Raw genomic sequence first — 23,875 nt, forward strand, 5'->3', positions numbered from 1 at the left:
CTTGGAAGGCTGAGGCAGAAGGATCGCCGGAGCCCAGCAGGTCGAGGCTGCGGTGGCCGGGAGTGGCCACTGCACTCCAGTCTGGGTGACAGAGTGAGACTCCAACTCAAAAAAAAAAAGAAAAGGGGGACAGATCTTATCAAAGATACTTTTTTTTTAAAGCAGAATTTACTGAAAGGACAGAAAAGTTCCCACAGTGGGAGGGGACCCAAAAGGGTTGCCCAAAGATACTTCTTTAAAAAAGTACATCTGAATTGCCAATAAATATGTGGAAAGAAGTTCAGCACCACTAATCATTAGGGAAATGTAAATCAAAACTACAATGAGATGCCACTTCACACCCATTAAAAAGACCATTATAATAAAAATTTTTTAAAAAATAACAGGAGTGGTGAGGAAGTGAAGAAGGTGAAACCTTTATGCATTGCCAGTGGAAGTGTAAAATAGTGCAGCAGCTGTGGAAAGTAATACAGCAGTACCTCAAAAAATTAAAAATATAATTACTATACTATCAGCAACTCAACTTCTGGGTACATATCCGCGTTTGAAAGCAAGAACTCAAAACAGGTATCAGTATAGTCATGTTCACAGCAGCATTATTCACAACAGTCAAAATGTAGAGTCATTCAAATGTCCATCAAGAAATGAATTGATAAACAAATATGGTATTATTCATATCAGAGTATTATGCAGTCTTTTTTAAAAAAGGAAATTCCAACATATGCTGCAACATGAATAACCTTAAGTAAAATAAGTTAATCACAAAAGGACAAATAGTATACAATTACATTTACATGAGGTAACTAGAGTAGTCAAAGTCACAGACACAAGAAAGAACAGTAGTTGATACCTAGGGATTTGGGGGCAGAGAGAGTGAAACTCCTTGTTTAATTATGGGAGCTTCAGTTTTCAGCAGACAAATGTTGGTGAGAATTGTGCAACAATATGAATGTGTCTAATGCCACTGAATATACAACTTAAAATGGTAAATTTTAAGTTATGTATATGTTACCACAGTTTTTTAAAAGCCCATATGGCTTTAAAAATTTTGACATTCAATGCTGTTTGCCAAAGTTACTTCCTCACTGTTTTTAAGCAGCAAGGGTAGAGCAGAACTTCTGAAATCCAACTGGTTTATAAAACCACAGGAAATATGTAAAGAAAATAATTCTAGTGGTTTACTAGGACTGAAGAACAGTCTTTCAGTGAGTGTTGTTGGTAAACAGAGATTCTTTCTAAAGGTGAGTGAGTCTTCTAAATCCTAATCCCAATCCTGCTATATTAACTCCCTGATTACCTGTGAAATGATGGAAGAGAACATAACCTGAAGGCTTTTATGAAGCACTACGCCTATGGTCAGAGTTCCCAGAGATATACCTGTTTCCTTCGGGCAAGTTCTTCTTCCTCCCGCCTTTTCCTTTCTTCCTCCTGCTGTCTCCGAAGAATTTCCTCCTGTTGTCTTCGGAGTTCTTCTTGCCTCTTTCGCTCCTCCTCTTCCCGTTTTGCCCTCATTTCTGCATCTCTTCTCTCTTGTTCTAGCTGTTGTTACAGAGACTACACTGAGAAACTTAAAACTAAGCATTCCAAAAAGCACTGACCAATATTGTTTATTCACTCAGGTACTTGTACTACAAGTGGGTAATGATATCCTGTAAGAACTTTAAGCTTTGACATGTCATAGTAATCAAAATAGTTTTATGCTCTTCTCAATTGAATGCGTTTTCCTCCCACTTGTACCTGTCTCCTCACTCCACACTACCACTGCACTACATTTCCTAGATATGGGGTAGAAAGTAGCCAATAGGAGAGTAACATCAGAATTCCCTTGGAATGCTATTTCTGTAATAATCCCTACAAAGAATTTTCTGATTGAACATCTGACAGTGTGGCTACAAGGTTTCAACAGCATTGTTGTAAAGCTGCTAGTGTGAAAAATTATACAATTCTATAAAATGTGAAGACCAAACACAACATATTTTATCATGTACGGTTTCCAAATCCTAGTCAAACCCAGCACATAGTCTCTGGTCCCACTGCGACAGTTACAGTTCAGGCCTACACTTTTCTCAACCATATTCCTAAGAGTCTCTTACCCAGCTTCCTATCATCCAGGCTGCCCATGTCCCTCAGCTCCACATCTAATTCTCACCAAAAAAATCACTCTCAGACTCACATTCAACAGCCCTCCTCCCCTGAAAAATTCTAGGTCTTTAATCTGATATATGCAAGGATCCTCATGACTGACGTGTTTCATCTCTCACCGGCTTATTCCTCAAACACACTATGGCTCCAAGCCAGACCGAATTATTTAGTTGCTTCCTGAGTCCAGCACATTCATGTGCATTTCTGAGCCTTTACAGATACCATTTCCTTCAACTGCAATTTAACTTTCATCTCCTTATACTCTGTCATCCCAAAACCCTTCAACTGGGCTAAATTCTACATCCTTCAAGCAAAAATCAGCTCAGGTATTGCTGTCTATCAAAAGTACCACCCAATTCCTGATCTTCATACCTCTCCAATTGAGTGGCTGGCCCGATACCTTGGCCACCCTGTAATTCTAAGTCCTGCTTGTCTGTGAGGTCTCCTGCTCCCATGCACAAGACTGCAAACCCCTTAAAGGACTCTATCTTCCTTCATCATCCATGTGCTCCCAGCACAAAGCAAACACTCAAAAATTGTATAATCTATGACCTCTCACTCATTTATGGAGACAGACTTTAACCATTAACCTTTCCATATTTGGAACACTCTGAAGACACTCTTACTACCTCAGTAAATAAAATTCATTAAGTATAAAAATAGTTGCAAGACTCTCTTGGAGGCAAGAGAATCATTACAATGACACTAGGTGTTGATATATATACCCTCTTCTGGCAAGTACTAAAACCAAAATTCAAGATTCCTACCTTCTCCAAAAAGTGTGAATGAATGGAACATAAGGATCTAATGTAATGCTGAGCTTTTCAGCTATATGTCTGAAGACACTAAGAAATATAAATAAACACCACTATAAAGATGGAGTGTGAGAACTCAAGACACAGATCAGAAGTCTCAATAAGAAAGTAGTGGATACTTTCTCACAGTCTTGATACTTATGACAAATGTTCATACCATGAATAATGTAACTAAAATATTATGGCCAAGATCATCAATGTGCCAAGTAACCATTCACTTGTTAATTTTAATTAAGTTTTGAACTCTCTTCTGGAAGAAAGTACAATAAGGATAGAATATTAATGTACTTATACCAGCTATGTAGCAATTAACTAAAAGAAAAAAGTACAGCTAGCTAGAGAGAGAGGGTGATAAGTAAACCAAAATGCTTATGTACTGTGGTGAAAAGGCATGCACTGCTGTGGAAGGACAAGTTCATACCTTTGCAGCTTTGGCCTTCTCTAGCTGCTGAAGCTGTTCCAGGGCAGGGCTTGGTGTTGTGGTATCCAGAGGAAGATCCCATACACTACCACTTTCCCAAACTGTAGGATAAGGAGGGAAAGAATGAGAGATGTCACAGTTAGGCACATAGAGATATATTCATAGGCATCATGAAAAAGCAATTTCCCCCATTCCTGAATGCATTCCATCACACCCATCTCTTTTGCTTCTAAGTAGACTGAACTCCCAATCAGCTCTAGTTTCCATCAATATCCTTCAACACATCTAGAAGGAAAGGAAGTTTGAGGCATTTATTGGAGAACTAACTTCATCTTCACAAAACCTCCACCCCTCTGTTTTAAATAGAGATAGGGTTTTGCTATGTTGCCCAGGTTGCTCCTAAACTCCTGGTCTCAAGTAAACACCCTGCCTTAGCCTCCCAAAGTGCTAGGATTACAGGTGTGAGCACTGCACTTGGCCCCCACCTTTACAGATAAACAAACTAAGAATCAGAAGTAGTTTATAATACGGCCAAGGGCACACGGTAAGCATATGGCCATGCCAAGATTTAAATCACAGTGCATTTTATTCCCATGCCCATATATTTCCAGTAGCCACACAATCTCTTACTATACACCAATTACAGAAAACAAGGTAGCTATACAACATTGTGAAAGTATTAAATGTCACTGAATTGTTCTTTTAAAAAAAGTTAATTTTGTGTTATGTGAATTTCATCTCAATAAAGAAAAAGCAAAAAATGAGTGCTACAGCTAGCACTGTGGAGGCCTCTGGAAAGACTGGACAGGTCCAACGAGTGACCTTGACAGCATTTACACCCAAAGAGATAAAGTGCTTCTTACAGTATCTATAGTTTTCAAAAAAAGAGAATATAGGTTCAGTATCCATTATCCAAAATGCTGGGGAACAGAAGCATTTCAGATTTGGGATTTTGGAATACATGCATATAGCACATGATAAGGTATCTTGGAGCTGGGACTCATTTTTAAACACAAATTCATCTATGTTTAATATACAACTTATACACACAGCCTGAAGGTAATTTTATACAAAACTTTTATAACATTTTGTGCATGAAAAAATGCTTCTGGAAAGTATTTAGGTGTCCAATTTTCCGCTAGTGAAATCATGTCACCATTCAAAAAGATTGATATTGCTGAGCATTTCACATTTCAAACTTTCAAATTAGGGATACTCAACTCGTATTTTAAATGGTTATCTAGAAAGAATAAGATTCACAAGGCATGGAAAGGTGATAATGGAAGACAATCAGTTCTTCTCCTGCCATAATCTGCAAAGTCAATGTTAACAAGAGAGCCATAGCCTGAATGGTTCAGCAGCTCTAAGAAAACACCACCAATGCTTATGGTTCATGAGAATTTTAAACACCAACTATATGCGAGACCTCATCTCTACAATAAATCAAATAATCAGCCGGGCGTGGTAGTGCATGCCTGTAATTCCAGCTACTTGGAAGGCTGAGGAGGAAGGATTGCGGGGGCCCAACAGGTCGAGGCTGCGGTGGCCAGGAGCAGCCACTGCAGCACTCCAGTCTAGACTCCAACTCAAAAAAACAACAACAACAACAAAAAAAAACACCAACTATAATCTCTTGTAAGGATTACTCATGGTTCAAACTATCAATCTCTGCAGAAGAAGAACCTCAAGAAACAGAAGTGCCCCACCAATGTCAAGACTTAACAAGTTCCCCAAACTTCTTCGCCACTATACAATGCACCCACGTAACCAAGAGCTATTTGCACCCCCAAAGCTATTGAAATAAAAATTAGAAAGTTTTTTGGGTTTTCTTTTTTTGGTTTTTTTTTTTTGAGTTGGAGTCTCACTCTGTCGCCCAGACTGGAGTGCAGTGGTCGCACCCGGCCACCGCAGCCTCGACCTGCTGGACTCCGGCGATCCTTCCACCTCAGCCTTCCGAGTAGCTTGAATTACAGGTGTGCGCTACCACGCCCAGTTGATTTTTTGATTTATTGTAGAGATGAGGTCTCGCTGCCCAGGCAGGTCACGAACCCGCGGGGGCTCAGGCAATCCACTCACCTCAGCCTTCCAAAGGCGCGGGATTACAGGCTGAGCCACCGAGCCTGGTTAAAAAGTATTAAGAAGACACAGAAAAAAAACCCAACCCCAAAATTTCTAATATGATGCAAAAAGATCTGAATGAGGGAAGGTGCTCACTTCATAGCAAGCTTTTCTCTTCCCAAAATTTCTGAGTATCTACAGTGTTTATGCATATATCAATTCTTGAATAGAAAGGATAGATCACCATACTTACACTTTATTTATGCTTTTTTTTTTTTTTTTTACTCTGGCTGAAGAAATTAAAAAAAACTTTTCCACGCCATAAAAAAGAGATGCTGACTCAAATTAAAAAAAAAAAAACTTAATAATTTCTAACAAATCGCTAAGAATTTATTTTCAACAATACATTCAATCTTTTGCTGAAATCTATTTTTTAAAGATGGAACTTTTTGTTAATATTCAATATGAAATGGATCAAAAAACCTAATACATTTTTAAAGAAATGAACCGAAAAGTTTTTACTAGACTTTAAATCCTTGGAGTGGTACTAAAGGTTTACCTAAGTTTTTACCTGTAGGCTGTGAGGCTGTTGGCTGAAGCTCCCAGATAGAGCCAGTATCTGGCACCGACACAGACCTAGTTACTGAGGGAATGATGTTCTGATCAGATATTCTGCAAAAGGGAAATAAAAAATTAACTTGTTCTTATCTTTTGCAAAAATAAGGTAAAGAGGAATTTCTAGATCACTTGTAGTTTTTCCAAATTTATGTGGCCAGAAAACTCTTTCCCTCTTTTACTAAAACGTAACACTATCAAAACAATTAGGAGAGGAACAAAGATAGAGGCACAGTGGTCATACTTCTGGAATCTTATGATAATAGATACTGATTTCTAAATGATAGATATATTTACTATCATAAAAACTCAGATCATCTCAATAAAAGTCATAGAGGCAGCATGTTATAATGAAAAAGCCCATGGACTATAAAACAGAAGGTCTGTACTTTAGTTCTGTCCCTGAAGTTTTCTGTATGCTGTGTTAATCAATTCCTTTAGTCTCTTAGAGCAGTTTGCCCATCTGTAAAATGGAGTTCCTACCACCTAAAATGCCTACCTAGAGGATGGGTTAAGCCTCAAAAGAAATCTAAGTGGTCTTGGTAAAGCTGAACAATAAGGTTTTTGAGAACAGCGACTGACACTTTTTATGAGATAAGACAAATATTACTCTGAAAGACAGTCTCAAACAGTAGAAATGTATGCCTTCTAGAATAATTTTCTTTTCCATAGTACCTTAATGACTTTTGGGTTTTAGAAAATTTTAACGCTGTATGGCATTGTTAAATCTTTCTTGATTATAAGTAAAAGTGAAATTAAAATCCTATACTATAATTTTTTTGTTACGTAAGACTATATTGTTTCAGACAACCCTCTTTTGGGACTCCTCCTACTGCCGGGAGTTTTTCTATCTTCTAATAAATTCCTACTAACTCACTTAAAAAAAAAAAAAAAAAAAGACTACACTGTTTCTCCAGTGTTCTCATTATTCTGTGGCTATTAATCAAAATTTAACAAAATTCTTTATGTTAAAAGACCAAGCAAATGTTTATCTCTAATTGAAACTATATGTATTTTTTTACATACAACACGTGGGTATGTGCTGTGTGTGGGTTTTCTGATACCAGAATTCGGACATTATATCAGAATTTCCTTTCTTCTCTTTCTTTCACAACACATGCATGCTTGCAAGGACATGCACTAACACACACACACACACACAATGTGACACATAATGGAATGACCACCAACCTCATCTTCAGAGTCTGGAACTGTTGGAGAAGAAGTGCCAACTGTTGCTGCTGCTGGGAAGACAGTGCTGCTTTCTGTTGTTGGGCCAAAACCTGTGCATACTGTTGTCTTCAAAAAGTAAAAAAAAGTGTAATGTATCTATCCACATTTAGTTCACTTGACTGAGATGTTGAAAGACAAAGTTCATTTCATTAAACAAGCTATCAAGGGCAGGGGGACATACCTCATCAATAAGGGTATCTGCATAATGAACATTTGTATCCCTAACCCTGAATTGTGCCCCACATATTTAAAATTTAAAAAGTTTTTTAAGCTATCAAGTATATTTCATAATTCCTCATGATGATAATATACACACAGAAAGGTCTATAATTCATTCTAGAAAGAACTGAACTCAGAGGACATGTTTCTGAGTTAAAAAAAAATCACAATTCAGTGCAGAGTGGTATATATAAAAATAAATTTTAAAAAATCACCTAAGTTCTAAAACTGGTAAACTCCTTCAAGATGGTAATAGCCTTTTATCAGAAAACAAAAAATAAAACATTCAAACTAACAGAGCAAAACAGATTTGGCCTAAAGGTCAGACCTCGCCAACCTTTGCACCAGATGACAGCAAATATTACTTCTTCCACAAAGGGGACATACAACCTAAGTGATTTTGCCATCATTGCACACCACTCCTAACAGTATAAACCTTAACTTCTTTTCTACCCTCTAGCCTATGGTTTGGTTTGGTTTTTGTAAGACTGTGGCATTCAAAGCTGAGCCACTAGGAGGCATTTGTCTCTTCTCTTAGAAACAAAGAGCTTGCAAGATTATAGTTATGTGTCATCTTCTGCAAACTTCTAGTATTTAAGAAGATAATATGAAAATTAGAATGTACAGGAGTAACATGCCACTAGCTGGGCAACTTAAATGCCATGCGAGCCTTTAGCTCTCTCTACTGCAAAAAGTGAGACTTGGGAACACACTCTATTTAAAGTCCCTTTTGGTGCTACAGTACATCCTACTGCATTACTGCTCTTACTGTATTAAGAACTGCTGGTACTGGAGGTGTTGCATCTGGTATAAGGCTGTGAGTTCTTGTTGCCTGGTCAGTCGTTCCTGGTCCAACTCTCCCTGGAAGTAAAATGGGAAGTAAAGTAAAGTAAAGCAGGGGAAGAACTATCATTAAACAAATTGCAAAGCATTACCTACCACAGGTATTTGAAAGCAAAATGAATTCAAAACCTTTACCTTACTCTACCCTTTTGTCCAAACACAACTAAAATCTCCGGCATCTTTCAATACTAAGCAGTGCCCTCTAGTGGTGTAAGGTGGTATCTGTTCAATAAAAGGAATCTTATTATGAGAAAGGATCCTTATTTCAGCTGCCATTCTACCCTCCTGCCTTTAAAGCTGAATGTTGAACTGTGCTTCAGTTATGACTGTAACCGAAAAACTGTATAATTCTCTCAATCTTAAGAATGATTTGGTCAGGTGTGGTAGTCGTGTCTGTAATCCTAGCACTTTAGGAGCCTAAGGCAGGAAGATAGCTTGAGCCCTGGAGTTTTGAGACCAGCCTGGGCAATATAGCAAGACCTCATCTCTACCCCCCCAAAAAAAAAAAAAAAGTTAGTCAGGCACATGGTGTGGGCATCTGTAGCCCCAGCTACTTAGGAGGCTGAGATGGAGGGATCACCTGAGCACAGGAGGTCAGGGCTGTGGTGAGCCGTGATCATGCCACTGCTCTCTAGCCCGGTAACAGAGTGAGACCGCAAATCAAAAAAAAAAGAAAGGAAAAAAAGGAGTGATCCATAAATTTGAAGACCACGTAGAAATTGAAGGAACTGGACAATATAGATAGAAGTAAAATTATCTAAAAACTAAAGAAAATTTCATGATAGAAGTTTTATATCTGGACATAAGGAATGAGGAACTGGACAATATAGATAGAAGTAAAATTATCTAAAAACTAAAGAAAATTTTATGATAGAAGTTTTATATCTGGACATAAGGAATGCAGGGAGCCAGTGTATAAACCGTATTTTAGCTTATATATGAAGTAATGTAAGTTCAGATTTAAACTTTGAAAAGTTAAAATGGGAAAAAGAGAGAAATCTGAGGGATAACAGAAGTAAAAGCAAAGGATAAAACAGACTAAACTTGAGTAAATCATGAATGGGTAATTTTATACATTTTTACACACTGATTACAGCTTGAAATAAAACATTTGATATACAATTCCTTGGTGTAGGGATCATCTCAAATTCAGAGATGAATTTTCATTCATTATTAGTAGGTAGAAGCTACCCTGGGTTAATCTAAAATTTACGTAAAAACCTAGGTTTCAAGGTATATATTCATCATGATGGTGAGCCCTCTTCTTATCACTGTTATTCAGGGCAAAGTCAATACTGATAGGAAGCAGATCTTGCCACAGTTTTTCCCCTTAAGCAAGAATGAATGAGGCTCAGACCCTATTAACAGGAAGCTGGGAAACATTACAACAAGCATACCAAGATGCAAATATGGAGCTTTCAGCTCCTGACACATGCAAGATAAAAACCCATCTCAATTTCAGAGAAGGGAAATAAGCATCAAACTTGTTATGTAAGTAAAATTTGTATACTATAATATGCAGTATAACTTTCCTTGGATTTAAAACAACTAGGACAGTGCCAGAAATAATTCCCCTCACATAGGAATCTTCCATTCTAAACCACTACTCTCCAGACCACAGGACTCAACCCCCTAGTGGATTATGAATCCAATTACTGGGTCAAGACCAACATTTAAAAGGAACCAGGATGGACACGGTGGCTCAAGTCTATAATCCCAGCACTTTGGGAGGCCAAGGTGAGAGAATTACCTGAACTCACAGGTTCAAGACCATCCTGGGTGACTTGGCGAGACCTCATCACTATAATAAATCAAAAACATCAGCCGGGCATGGTAGCACACGCCTGCAGTTCCAGCTACCTGGAAGACTGAAGTGGAAGGATCCCCTGAGCCCAGCAGGTCGACGCTGGGGTGGCCATGAGCATGCCACTACACTCCAGCCTGAGCAATGGAGTGAGACTCCAACTCAAAAAAAATAAAAATAAAAATAAAATAAAATAAAAATAAAAGGAACCAAATGGGGGGGAAAATACTGTTCTCACCTACAAACTCCCTTGACTACAGAGGCTGTATCCTATTCATCTTCATCTCATAAAAACCTACCATAAGCCTGGCACGGGCCCTCAATGTGTAATTGATGAGTAAGTCAACAGTGGATGTTACTGTAAAAATACAGTGGTTACAACATTAAAGGCTTTGGCTATGGTCTCTTTAAACTATAGCCAGTCACCAGATAGCTCCAACTATCTGGAGAAGGAAAAGTGAAGTACAAATCTAGAGAACTCCAACAGGAACGCTACTGGAAGAGGTCCAGGAGCAGCAGCAAGACAAAGAAGGATGTCCCTGTCAAAGGTACTCAGCCCCAGTGCTCTAGGGAGAGCACTAGCATTATGGTTCTATTTTGTAATTAAAACACCAGTAACTATTTGTTTTTGAAGCCCTCAAAATATTCTAAAATACTGATAACTTTTTTTAAAAGGTAAACCTCAAATTGTTATGAGTCAGAAAGCAAGAGGCAAATGGAGTGGAAGAGAGGAGAATGAGCATTCTAACTAGATGGAAAAAGAAAGGCAGAGAGGTCAACTGTTTGAACCACAGTAGATAAAGGCAAAAGTTCTGAAATGAACTTAGAAAGGTAAGAAGCCAGATATTGCAGGACCTGACAGGTACAACAGGATGAGATGTTGGCCTTAACATCTGCTGGAAAGCTACTGAAAAATGTTGTTTTTCTGGAGGGTGGAGGTAGGGAGTGTAAAGAGTAGCAGCACAGATATTTGGGCTTTGAGAAGATCATTTAGCTAGGTACTCTACTACTTCCATTCAGATTTCCCATTACCATCTCAATTAATTTAGAAGAACTACAATTCCTTCATTCAATGTAATATTTGCATAGTGTTTTCAAAGAAAAGCAAGTGATTCTGTGTCTAATATGTATTCTGGGTGAAGTATAAGGTACTTACCATATGAGGAGGAGGAGCTGGACCGGGAGAGAAGGGAACCCTTCCCCACATTTTCATGATATCACCAAGAGGTTGGAAGCTTTCATCACATGCTCTCTTCACCAATAATGACATAGTAAAATAGCCTGCCTGAAACCATTCCGCCATCTCCTGATTATTGAAGGGACCTATAATATTACCAATTAAACAAAAAGGCAATAAGAATCCTTTTATGCTCAAAGAGGAAAAAATATTTCCTGCATCTGATCCTCATCCAGGTGGTACCTGTCAAAATTTTGTATAGTATCTAGTTTAATTCACCATCTCTAGAGGTGGTAAACAGGCTCCCAACTAATAAAGCACAATAAAAATAATTCTGAAATAAACCCTATATTATACATCCCAAATTGTTGGCAGTGCTTTAATTATTACAAGGAAAATAACTGTAACAATCCATTTGTCAAAAAATATGATACAATTGCATCTAGTCCAGTATTTGCTAGACTTGTACCATTTAAGCATAAATACTATAAATATGCAGGGCTGAACACATTCTCCTGTTTTCATTTTCTGCCACAGATTAGTGAATGTGGGCAAAATATAAACAATAACCAATTAAATCAAGATAAACTATAATTTAATAGTCAGGTATAGTGGCTCACACCTGTAATCCCAGTACTTTAGGAGGCCAAGGAGGGAGGACCATTTGAGGCCAGGAGTTCAAGACCAGCCTGGGCAACATAGAGAGACCCCATCTCTATCACATTTTTTTAAAAAGAAGAAATCAATAAAGTAACAGAAAATCTTCCAAACACTTGGAAACTAAAAAACCCTGGATAAAAGGGGAAGTCTCAAGAGAAGTTAAAATACAAAGAGCTGAATGAAAGTACACATATCATATTTTGTGGGATATAGCTAAAAAAGTGCTAAGAGAGAAATTTATAGTATTCAGTGTTTACATTAGCAAAGAGGAAAGTTTCAAATCAATAATCTAAGCTCCCCCCTCAAGAACTTAAAAAAAGAAACAACATAAACCCTAAGCAAGTAGAAGAAAAGGAATAATAAAGAGCAGAAATCAATGAAATTGAAAATGAAAAACTTTCTTCCAACTTCTTTGAGGAAAAAAAGCAATGAAATAAAAAAGCTGATTGTTCAAGAAGTTCAGTAAAACTAACAAACTTCTAGCAAGACTTAACAACAAAAAAAATAGAAATACATAAATTACCAATAACAAATAAAATGGGATATCATTAGACATCAAAAGGAAAAGGGAATGCTACAAACAATTCTATGTACATCAATTTGATATCCTAAACAAAATGGACCAATTCATCAAAAAACACAAACTACTAAAACTCATAAAAGATAGATAATTTAAATAGCTCCATGGCTATTAAGGAAACTACATTTGTAATTTTAAAATTCTCAAGAAAGAAGGTTCCAAGTGGTTTCACTGAATAATTCCATGAAAAATTGAAGGAAGAATTAACGTCAAATTCTAAACAATCTCTTTCAGAAAACAGAACAAGAAGGAGTACTGTGCAGTTCATTTTATGAGGCTAATATTACCCTGATACTAAAAGTAGACAATGAAAGTGAAGAAAAAAAAAAAAAACTTATATAAAAGAGCATTGCTTATGACTACAGACACAAACATATTTAACAAAACACTAGTAAATATCTGCAAAGGACTATGCATCATGACCAAATGGAGTTTATTCCAAGGATTCAAAGCTAGTTCAATATTCAAACACCAAACAATGTAATCCATCATATGAAATGGCTGAAGAAGAAATATAACATGATCAGATCAACAGATACAGAAATACCATCTTATAAAATCCAGCACCCATTCACAAAAAAAGACTCTCAGAAAACAGGAATGGAAGGATACATCCTCAAGATAAAGCACATGTATAAAAATCCTACAACCAACGTTATAATTAATTATTACAGACTGAGTGTGTTCCTTCTGATAGAGGAACATAGGAAAATAAGGCACGGATGTCTGCTCTTGAGACTCTTATTTAACATACTAATGGAATGCACAATAATGCAACAAAAGGAAATAAAAGACACACAGATTGGAAAAAAGGATATGAAACTTCCCTTATTTGCAGATGACATGACTCTATGTAAAATCTCAAGACACTACCCAAAAAGCAGACAGAGGGGAAAAAGAAATCTACACACCTTCCTTGAACTAATAAATGAGTTTAACAAGGTCAAATACAAGATAAATATCCAAAATTCAACTGTATTTATGTACACTAGTAATAAACAAGCATATAAGCACAAACATGCAATCACTGGAAAAAAATATTCAGATGTGAATCTAACAAAACATATACATAATCTATGCTTAAAACTACACAGCGCAGATGAAAGAAAGTAAATATCTAAAGAAATGGATAGACACACCATGTTCATAGGCTGGAAGACCCAAGATAGTAAAATGTAATACTTCTTAAATTGATACAGAAGTTTAACATAATCCCTATCAAAATCTCAGCAAGCCAGGCACAGTGGCTCACACCAATGATGATAGCACTTTGAGAGGTGGAGGCAAGAGGATCACTTGAGCCCAAGAGTTGGAGACCAGTTAGGGTAACAGAGCAAGACATCATCTACACAAAAAAAATTTGAAAATTAGCTATGTGTGGTGGCGTGTGCCTGTAATCCCAGCTTGTCTGGAGCCTGAGGCAAAAAGATCACCTTAGTCCAGAGGCCTCATCAAAGAACTAGTACCTAAGATCAATAATACAAAAATCTCCTGAAAAAAAGCCTTTTCTAATGGTTTTTCTGGTGAAATTCTCCCAAGCATTTCAAGAAATAATAATAATCGTTCCAAACTTTCCTCAAAAATTGAAGAGGAGGGAGTACTTCCTAACTAATCCCAACAATACCTTGATACCAAAGCCAGACAAAGACACTAGTACAAAAAAAGAAAACTACAGACCAGTGCTGGGCACAGTGGCTCATGTCTGTAATCCCAGTAACTCAGAAGGCTGAGGCAGAAGGATTGCTTCAGGACAGGAGATTTTGCACTGTCACCCAGACTGAAGTTCAGTGGTATGATGATAGTTAACCAAAAAGAAAACTACAAACCAGTATTTCTTATGAACATCGACACAAAAATCCTTAACAAAAAGCTACCAAACCAAATTCAGCAGCATACTAAAAGGATTATAAACCATGACCAAGTGGGATTTATTCCTATAATGCAAGGATGGTTCAATATATGAAACTCAATCAATCTAATATACTACATTAACAAAAATTTTTAAATCACACAATCATCTCAATTGATGCAGAGAAATAATTTGAAAAAATTCAACATCATTTCATAAGGGTACAAACTAGGAACAAAAGGAAACTACCTAAACAAGATAAAAGTCATATATAAAAAACCCCACAACAAACATCATGTTCAATGGTGAAAGACTGAAAGCTTTGCTTCTGATATCAGGAATGTGGCAAGGATGCCTACTTTCTCCAATTCTATTCAACATAGTACTGAAAGTTCTAGCCAGAACAACTAGGCAAGAAAAAGAAAGAAAAGTCATTCAAATTAAATTAAAATTATCTCTATTCATAGATGGTATAATTTTTTATGCAGAAAACCCTAAAGATTCCACTTAAAAAAAATCAGAAATAATTCAGCAAAGTAGCAAGACACGAAGTCAGCACGCAAAAACCAGTTGTATTTCTTTACACTAACAATGAACGATCTAAAAAAGGAAATTATAAAAGCAATTGCACTTATAATAGTAGCAAAAATAATAAAATATTTAAAAATTAACAAAAGATGTTAAGGTCTTATACAACAAAAAACACTACTGAAAGAAATTACAGACCTGAACAAATGGAAAGGCATGAAAGTTTATGGATTGGAAAACTTAATAGTGTTAAGATATCAGCACTACTCCAAGAAATCTACACAGTCAATACAATCCCCATTAAAATTCCAATGACACTTACTGCAGAAAACAGAAAAACCTATAGCCAAACCAATGTTTCTTCCTTGAAAAAGGAAACAAGAGATCTATCTACAATATTGGCTATAGTTAACAACAATATGTTATATTCCTGAAATTTGCTGAGAGTGGATTTTAAGTGTTCGCATCACAAAAAATGGTAAGTATGTGAGATAATGCAAATGTTAAATGACTTTATTTGGCCATCCCAAAATGCATGCATATTTCAAAGCATTACACTGTGCATGATAAATATAATTCATATAAACTCAAAAAATTAATTTTTAGATTTTTTTTAAAAAAAGAACAAAACTGGAGGACTCACACTTCCTAGCTCCAAAATTTATTACAAAGTTAAGTAATCAAAACAGTGTAGTATCAGCATAAAGACAGACACAGACCAACGGGATAAACAGAGTGCTCAGAAATTAACCCTTAAATATAGTAAGTCCCATGTTTTGACAAGGCTGCCAAGACCATTCAATGTTTTTTCCAGTCTTTTCAACAAATGGTGCCAGGGAAGTTGGATTTCTACATTCCAAACAATGAAGCCGGACTCTTACCAAATACCATATAGAAAAATTAACTCAATATGGATCAAAGTGTAAAACATAAAACTATAAAGCTCTTAGAAAAAAACGTAAGACAGAAGCTTCGCAACATTATTATCAGAAAATTATTAGAAAAAACTCCTAAAACTCAACAACAAAAAAATGAACAACCCAATTTAAAAATGAACAAAGGCCTTCAATAAATATTTCTCCAAGGAAGATATACAAATGGCCAGTAAGCACGAAAGGATGCTCCACATCACTTATAATTAGGGAAATGCAAATGAAAACTAAAAAGAGGTACCCCCTCACACCCACTAGGATGGCCACTATAAAAAAAAAAAAGTGCTGGTGAGAATGTGGAGAAATTGGAACCCTTGTGCACTATAGGTGGAAATGTAAAAAAGTATGCTGCAGAAACACCATGGTAGTTCCTCAAAAAATTAAAAATAGAATCACCATATGATCAAACTATTCCTCTTATTGGTATATACCCAAAGGATTGAAAACAAAGTCTCAAAAAGATATTCGCACATCCATGTTCATAGCAGTATTTTAACAATAGCTAAAACATGGAAACAACGTAAGTATCCATTCATAGGTGAAATGAATAAGCAAAACGTGGTATATACATACAGTGAAATATTATTCAGCCTCAAATAGGAGGAAGTTCTGACATGTGCTTCTACATGAAAGAACCTTGAGAATATTATGCTAAATGAAATAAGCCAGTCACAAATAAAACAAATACTGTATGCTTCCACTTACTTGAGGTACCTAGAGTAGTCAAAATCCTAGAGACAGACAGTATAATGGTGGTTACCAGGGGCTGGGGAGAGGTGTAAATGAGGAATTATTGTTTAATGTGTAGAGTTTCAATTTGGGAAGATGGATGATGTAATGGTTGCACATTAAAAATTTATTTAATATCACTGAACTGTACTTTTAAAAATGGATAAGATGGTAAATTTTATATTTACGTGTCTTTTAACACAATAACAAATGGAAAAAACAGTGAGAAAGGCAAGCAATCCAATTAAGACATCTCACTGAAGAGAATAAAAGGATGGCCACAAAGCACATGGGAAGACATTCAACATCATTAGTCATTAGGGAAATGCAAATTTAAAACCATAATAAGATAGCACTACACACCTGTCAGAAAGATCAAAATTTTAAAAATAGGAACAACAGCAAATGCTGGCAAGGGTGTGGAGAAACTGGATCACTCATACGTTGCTGGTGGGCATACAAAATGACACAGCCACTCTGGAAAACAGTTGAGCAGTTTCTTTTAAAAATTAAAATGCAAAGCCAGGAGTGGTGGCTAACACCTATAATCCCAGCACTTTGGGAGGCTGAGGTGAGAGGATTGCCTGAGCTCACGGGTTCAAGACCAGCCTGGGCAACCTGGCAAGACCCCAACTCTACAATAAATGAAAGAATTAGCCAGGCATGGTGGCTAATGATGCTAATACAGTACCTGTAATTCCAGCTACTTGGAAGGCAGAGGCAGAAGGATCACCTGAGCCCAGCAGGTCATGGCTGCGGTGGCTATGAGTGTGCCACTGCACTCCAGCCTGGGCGGCACAGTGAGACTCCAACTAAAAAAAAAAAAGACAAACTAAAATGCAGCCAGGCAGTGGGACTCATGCGTATAATCCCAGCACTTTGGTAGGCCGAGAGAGAAGGATCTCTTGAGCCCAGGACTTTGAGACCAGCCTGGGCAATATAGTGAGACTCCGTCTCTACAAAAAAACAAAAAAAAAATTCAGCCAAGTGTGGGGGTACATGCCTGTAGTCCCAGCTACTTAGCAGGCTAAGGCAGATCTCTTCAGCCTAGGAGATGAGGCTATAGTAAGCTGTGATCACACCACTGCACTCCAGTCTGAGAGAAAGAGTGAGACTCTTGTTTTTACAAAAAAAAAGCCTCTAAACACATAATTACCATACAACTCAGCAATAGCACTCCCGGGCATTCAGCCCAGAGGAATGAAGATCTACATTCACACAAAAACCTGTCCATGAATGTTTATAGCAGCTTTATTATTACAGTCCAAAACTGGAACAACCCAGATGTCCTTCAACAGGGAATGGTTAAACTTTGATACATTCATATCATATAATACCACTCAGTAATAAAAAGAAACAACTGATATACGCAAAATAACCTGGCTGAATCTCCAGAGTATTATGCTGAGTGAATACAGCCCAAAGACATGATTCCATTTATAAACATTCTTGTAATGACAAAATACAGGAATGGAGAGCAGGTTAGCTGTTGCCAGGAAATGACAAGGGGATAAGAGTAGAAGGGAAACGCATGGAGGGCAATATGAAAGATTTCTGTTGAGAGGGAAATGCTCTCTGAATCTTGACTGTACCAATGTCAATATCCTGGTTGTATCATTGTACTATAGTTTTGCAAAAGATTACTACTGAAGGAAATTAAGTAAAGGATACAGGGAGTCTCTATTATTTCTTACAACTACATATGAAGCTGCAATTATTCCCAAACATACAGATATACACAAAAAGCCTTGCTCTCGTGTGTCTCACATTCCACTGAGTTATAAACAATGAACAAATACATACAATGCCAGGTAATGGTACATTCAGTGAAGGAAAATAAACAAGATAAGGGAACTGAGAGTGGAAGGGGAGCTAATACATTGGAGAGCTTACAGGGTGTACTCAGTAAAATGCTATCATGAAAATGATGCTAATACAGTCAAAAACCAATTTTAGGGTATAAGCAAAGATTTCAAAAGCAGAAATGAAGAATCAACAAATATACTTTATAGCATTCTCTCCCCATTCTGATCTGTCTTATGCACCATACAAACTTTTAAGGAATTCATTTATAATATGATACTACCTTTCTTCAGACATTTTCAGTAGTTCTCTATCAATTATTGCAGCTCCACTTAAGAAACGCATTCGAGGTCCTCCAACACTGCTGCTATCATCTTTAGTCAGAGAGACTACAGCACAGAGAAGATGAGTAGTCTACCTGCTGGGATGTCAGAGCTGAGAGTCTTAAGCATTTTGCTTATACCCTTGATAAATTTGTCATCACATTCTACCTTGTATTCAAATGATTTTCACAAACATTGACTATCTCTAATCCGAAAATCCTAAAATGCTCTAAAATCTGAAACTTTTTTCTAATTTTTTAAAAACTATTATGGAGATATAATAAGTGCATATAATAAGTGTGAGATGTTTTGATACAGCCATACAATGTATAATAATCACATCAGGGTAACTGGGGTATCCATCGCCTCAAGCATTTATCATTTCTTTGTTCTGGAAACAATCCAATTTCATTCTTTTCATTACTTAAAAATATACAATAAATTATTGTTGACTACAGTCTAAGCATCATTGGAGCATTTCGGAGTTCAGACTTTCAGATTAAGATGCTCAATCAGCATATATTGGCAAATTATATCAAGATTCAAATGAATCCCAAAAATCTGGTAACACTTCTGGTTCGAAGCATTTCAAATAAGAAATACTCAACCTGTGTATTTTTCTTCATACACAAGAAAGCCAGCCGGGCTGGGTGGCTCAGCCTGTAATACCGCACCTTAGGAGGCTGAGGTGAGTGAATTGCCTGAGTCTGCGGGTTCGAGACCCACCTGGGCAACTTGGCGAGACCTCATCCCTACAATAAATAAAAACATTAGCCGGGCGTGGTAGCGCACGCCTGTAGTTCCAGCTACTTGGAAGGCTGAGGCGGAAGGATTGCCGGGAGCCCAGCAGGTTGAGGCTGTGGTGGCCGGGATCGGCCACTGCACTCCAGTCTGGGCGACAGAGTGAGACTCCGACTCAAAAAAAAGAAAGCCTATTGACTTCTTTCTTTCTCTACTATTATATAAATTAACTTTAAACAAATCTCCTTCTTAGAGGTTCTGAGGTAATGGCAGATACTCCAGTACTCAAGATAGGAAGGAACAACCTACCTTGAATTTCCCCCTGAGGATCTTTATAATACCACTTCTGCATTGCTTCATGAATCAATGGAATTGACACTCCTTTAGCTCTGTGCTCTTGCAGTTTTGATGCCAATCTCTCATCATCTAGTGCACTGTCTTGGAGATAAGCCACCATCTTCTCGGCTTGCTAGTAACAAAAATACAAAAAATGAACTGAGGAAACAAATGATCCTAAATTAGTATTTGTACACTTAATAGTAATGCCTACCTTCTTTGGACTACTTAATCTGCAAAAGTCACTATGCAAGGAACATAGCAGGTAAAATTTTAATTCTCCCAAAAATATCATGAAATAGATACTAACTTCATTTTACAGAAGGAAAAACAAAGGCTCTGATATGCCAAGTCTTGCACAAGGTCTCAAAATTATTAAGCAAACCAACTGAAATTGAAACACAAACTGGTACGGATCAAAGCCCAGGATTCTAATCAACACACTTATAAAAGTACCTTTAAAAAAAGAGAGAGAAGCCGGGCTCAGTGGCTCAGCCTGTAATCCCACGCCTTTGGGAGGCTGAGGTGAGTGGATTGCCTGAGCCCGCGGGTTCGAGACTCGCCTGGGCAGCGAGACCTCATCTCTACGATAAAAATCAAAAAATCAGCCGGGCGTGGTGGCACATGCCTGTAGTTCTGGCTACTTGGAAGGCTGAGGCGGAAGAATCACCAGAGCTCAGCAGGTCGAGGCTGCGGTGGCCGGGATTGGCCACTACACTCCAGTCTGGGTGACAGAGTGAGACTCCAACTCAAAAAAAGAAGAGAGAGAGGCCGGGCTCGGTGGCTCAGCCTGTAATCCCGCGCCTTTGGGAGACTGAGGTGAGTGGACTGCCTGAGCCCGTGGGTTCAAGACCCGCCTGGGCAGCGAGACTTCATCTCTACAATAAATCAAAAAAGCAGCCAGGCGTGGTAGCGCATGCCTGTAATTCTGGCTACTTGGAAGGCTGAGGCGGAAGGATCACCGGAGCCCAGCAGGTCGAGGCTGCGGTGGCCGGGAGCGGTCACTGCACTCCAGTCTGGGTGACAGAGTGAGACTCCAACTCAAAAAAAAAAAAAAGAGAGAGAGAGAGACTGGGTCTCTCACTATGTTGTCCAGGCTGAACTTGAACCCCTAAGCTTAAGTGATCCTCCCACCTCAAACTCCCACAAGTAACTGAGACTACAGGAATGTGCCACCTTACCCAGCTAAGAGTACTTTTAAAAATAATAAACCATTGGTCAGGTCTAAATTATCTAAACGAATCCTGTAAAAAGATGGTAACAAAACAAAAAGCTTGATTACAATACAATTACAAATAAAATATTTAACAAGTTTTACTAAGACACTACTCCCCCTTCTTCCTTTCTTCAGCATTTCCTGCCACTAGTTATCCCACTCCAAAGGAAAGAGACATTATCTTGTAGAAAAGCAAGCTATCATTTACTTTACATGTAACAATGGTATATATAATCTTGGGTAAATTTAGAGACATGAATAAGACATTAATACACTGAAAGTTTAACTATTTTTCCTGCTACATTTGAGGCAAAAAAAATACAGAAGACAAAATAACCATCCACAGCTGCTTGTATTCACAATTTCTGGCATTCCATTAATGTCCAAAAAGAAAAGTAAACAGCTAAGGGCAACCTAAGAGCAAAAAATAACCTGACATAATGACTACTACATAGCAGAAACTTATAAGCATGAAATGATTTGAAAGACAATTACTCATACAAATAAATACTAAATATTCAAACAATTTTTCCAGTATTTAAAATCTAATGCACAAAAGTTCTATATGTGTATATTCATGCATTGCTTGTTAATTCTTATGGCAGTCTGAGAGGTGACAAAAAGAATTACAGGATTTTTACCTGTTCCAAATGTTTGAGACCTTCTTCATCATCGGGCTCTGTGGAAACACTGCCCATACCAGGAGCACCTACGACTGGCGTTTCAACTGGCCGGAGGGTAGGACTGGGATTGGGAACAGGAGGTGGAAGTATGAGAAGAGAAGAGGTTGTATCTGAAGGAATCTGTGACATGGGTTGTTGGACATCAGGAACCATTTCTAGAGGGAAAAAAACTAAATGAAAATCCTTTGAAATACAAAGAGGCTTATGAAGGCTAACTCTACATTATCAAGTTGGGCAGTCTGCTAAATGGGTTCAAAAGAAATGTGAACCTTGTCATGAACACTGAACCTACTTCTGTGGAGAAGTGTAGTGTTACTCTCTAGAATGACAGAATTACCTCTACAGAACGACAAACAGTAAGGGTTAAAAGGTACCCGAAAGTACTCCACAGTCCCAAGAGTATCTGCTCAAGAGTTACAGGTTGATCTCTTGGAAACAACAATCGGTCTAACACTTTTTTAATAATATATCTCCAAAATGTAAAAAACAATTACAAAAGCATCCCAAATCTTCTCAAAGACATGCCATAGCTCCTTAAAACCTCTCTTTAAGCCAGGCTCGGTGGCTCAGCCTGTAATCGCCTTTGGGAGGCTGAGGTGAGTGGATTGCCTGAGCCCGTGGGTTCGAGACCCACCTGGGCAGCGAGACCTCATCTCTACAATAAATCAAAAAATCAGCCAGGCGTGGTAGTGCATGCCTGTAATTCCGGCTACTTGGAAGGCTGAGGTGGAAGGATCGCCGGAGCCCAGCAGGTCGAGGCTGCGGTGGCCGGGAGCGGCCACTGCACTCCAGTCTGGGCGACAGAGTGAGACTCCAACTCAAAAAAAACAACAACAACCAAAAAAACCTCTCTTTAAAAATATCCGCAATTGTCTTGATCAAGTACCTACACTTCAACCTGTAAAATCCAATACATTACATGTTGTAGAACAATGAGAAGCACTTGGAGTCTACCTGTACAGTGCAGGATGTTCTTCTCAATAAGAATAAAAATTGCAAAATAGGTTCTGTCTTGGTTCCCATTTCTAACCTCTCAGTATGCAGGTTCTTAAGAAGGAAGGAGGATGGAAGTAATTAGATACAACTGGTTTCCCCTTTGAAACCTTGTTTGTTCAATTACAGATAGCTTCTCCAAATTCCTGCGTTCCTTTCACTCTTTCTTTGCCAAACTATTTTTAAAGAACTGTATACATGTTATATCCACTTCATCACCACCGACACTTGTTACAATGTGACGTCTATTCCCACCTCTCCAATAAAGCTCCTCCCTCAAAGATAAGCAGCAAAGCAAGTTACCAAATTCAATGACTTTTCCTAATTCTCAGGTTCTAATCTCTTAGAATCATCTGGTGTTATTAGCCCAACTCTAAATAGAAATTCTCTCCTTAGTTTTACTGCACTTTACTCTCCTGTCTACTTTTGCTTTTGAAGATTTGACTCTGGTTCCTCTCCTCTGCCTATGCTCAGAAAATAGAAATTACCCAAGGATCTCTTTCAGACCACTTTTCTTCTTGCCCCAACAAGTGTACATAATATTTTAAATCTTCATTCTCTCTCAGGCCCTAAACTATTCCCTTCTAGTTAGTCCCTCACTCACAACTGGCTGCTGGCCATCTCTATGCCATTTATCAACAACATCTCAGAATCAATGTTCAAAAATGAATCTCTTCTTTCCTCTCCCAAATGTGCTCCCTAACTTCCACTTTTTTCCTGTGAATGGCACCATAATTCTTACAGACATCTCAGTCATCTCTGACTCTTCCCTTTTCTTTACCCTGATATCCATTCAATGACTATATCCTGCCAATTTCTACTTTGAAATTTCAACTGCCACTACCTTTCTTCACAGGTACACTACCTACCCCATTGTAACCCCAGGAATCTAACAGGTTACAATGAAGCCCACCTGTCATCACAATATACCCCATACCCAGTTGTCAAATACACATTCCAACCGTGTTTTCCACCATTCTTCTTTTACACACCTCATACTTCATCTAAATGAAAACAAGGGCTGATTCCTGCCCATGCCTGAATCAGGCACACTTCCAAATTCTACTTACTATTCCAAAATGTGTTCAAAGACCACCTGCTTCCTGAAGCATTCCAAGAGTATCCCAAAAGTAAACTCGTATCATTACTTTTTGTGCTGGATTATTGATATATAT

General features: G+C 37.9%; 1 protein-coding gene across 2 annotated transcripts in view; it reads right to left on the reverse strand.

Annotated features, from left to right (window-relative positions):
- GIGYF2 (GRB10 interacting GYF protein 2) overlaps positions 1-23,875 on the reverse strand; it is a 148,173-nt gene that overhangs the window by 39,710 nt on the left and 84,588 nt on the right. For both annotated transcript variants that reach the window (XR_002482370.1, XM_008065118.2), the window contains exons 13-20: positions 21,666-21,862; positions 19,782-19,941; positions 11,307-11,473; positions 8,273-8,364; positions 7,243-7,350; positions 6,008-6,108; positions 3,379-3,479; positions 1,378-1,539 (exon numbers count right to left, since the gene is read on the reverse strand). Coding sequence is in view for 1 of the 2 variants with exons in the window: in XM_008065118.2 (XP_008063309.1) it covers positions 1,378-1,539; positions 3,379-3,479; positions 6,008-6,108; positions 7,243-7,350; positions 8,273-8,364; positions 11,307-11,473; positions 19,782-19,941; positions 21,666-21,862 (1,088 nt within the window). In the remaining variant the exon portion in view is untranslated. The remainder of the gene's footprint in view (positions 1-1,377; positions 1,540-3,378; positions 3,480-6,007; positions 6,109-7,242; positions 7,351-8,272; positions 8,365-11,306; positions 11,474-19,781; positions 19,942-21,665; positions 21,863-23,875) is intronic.

Source organism: Carlito syrichta, unplaced genomic scaffold (genome assembly GCF_000164805.1).
Source record: "Carlito syrichta isolate Samal-C Ts95f unplaced genomic scaffold, Tarsius_syrichta-2.0.1 Scaffold308158, whole genome shotgun sequence".
NCBI lineage: Eukaryota > Metazoa > Chordata > Mammalia > Primates > Tarsiidae > Carlito > Carlito syrichta.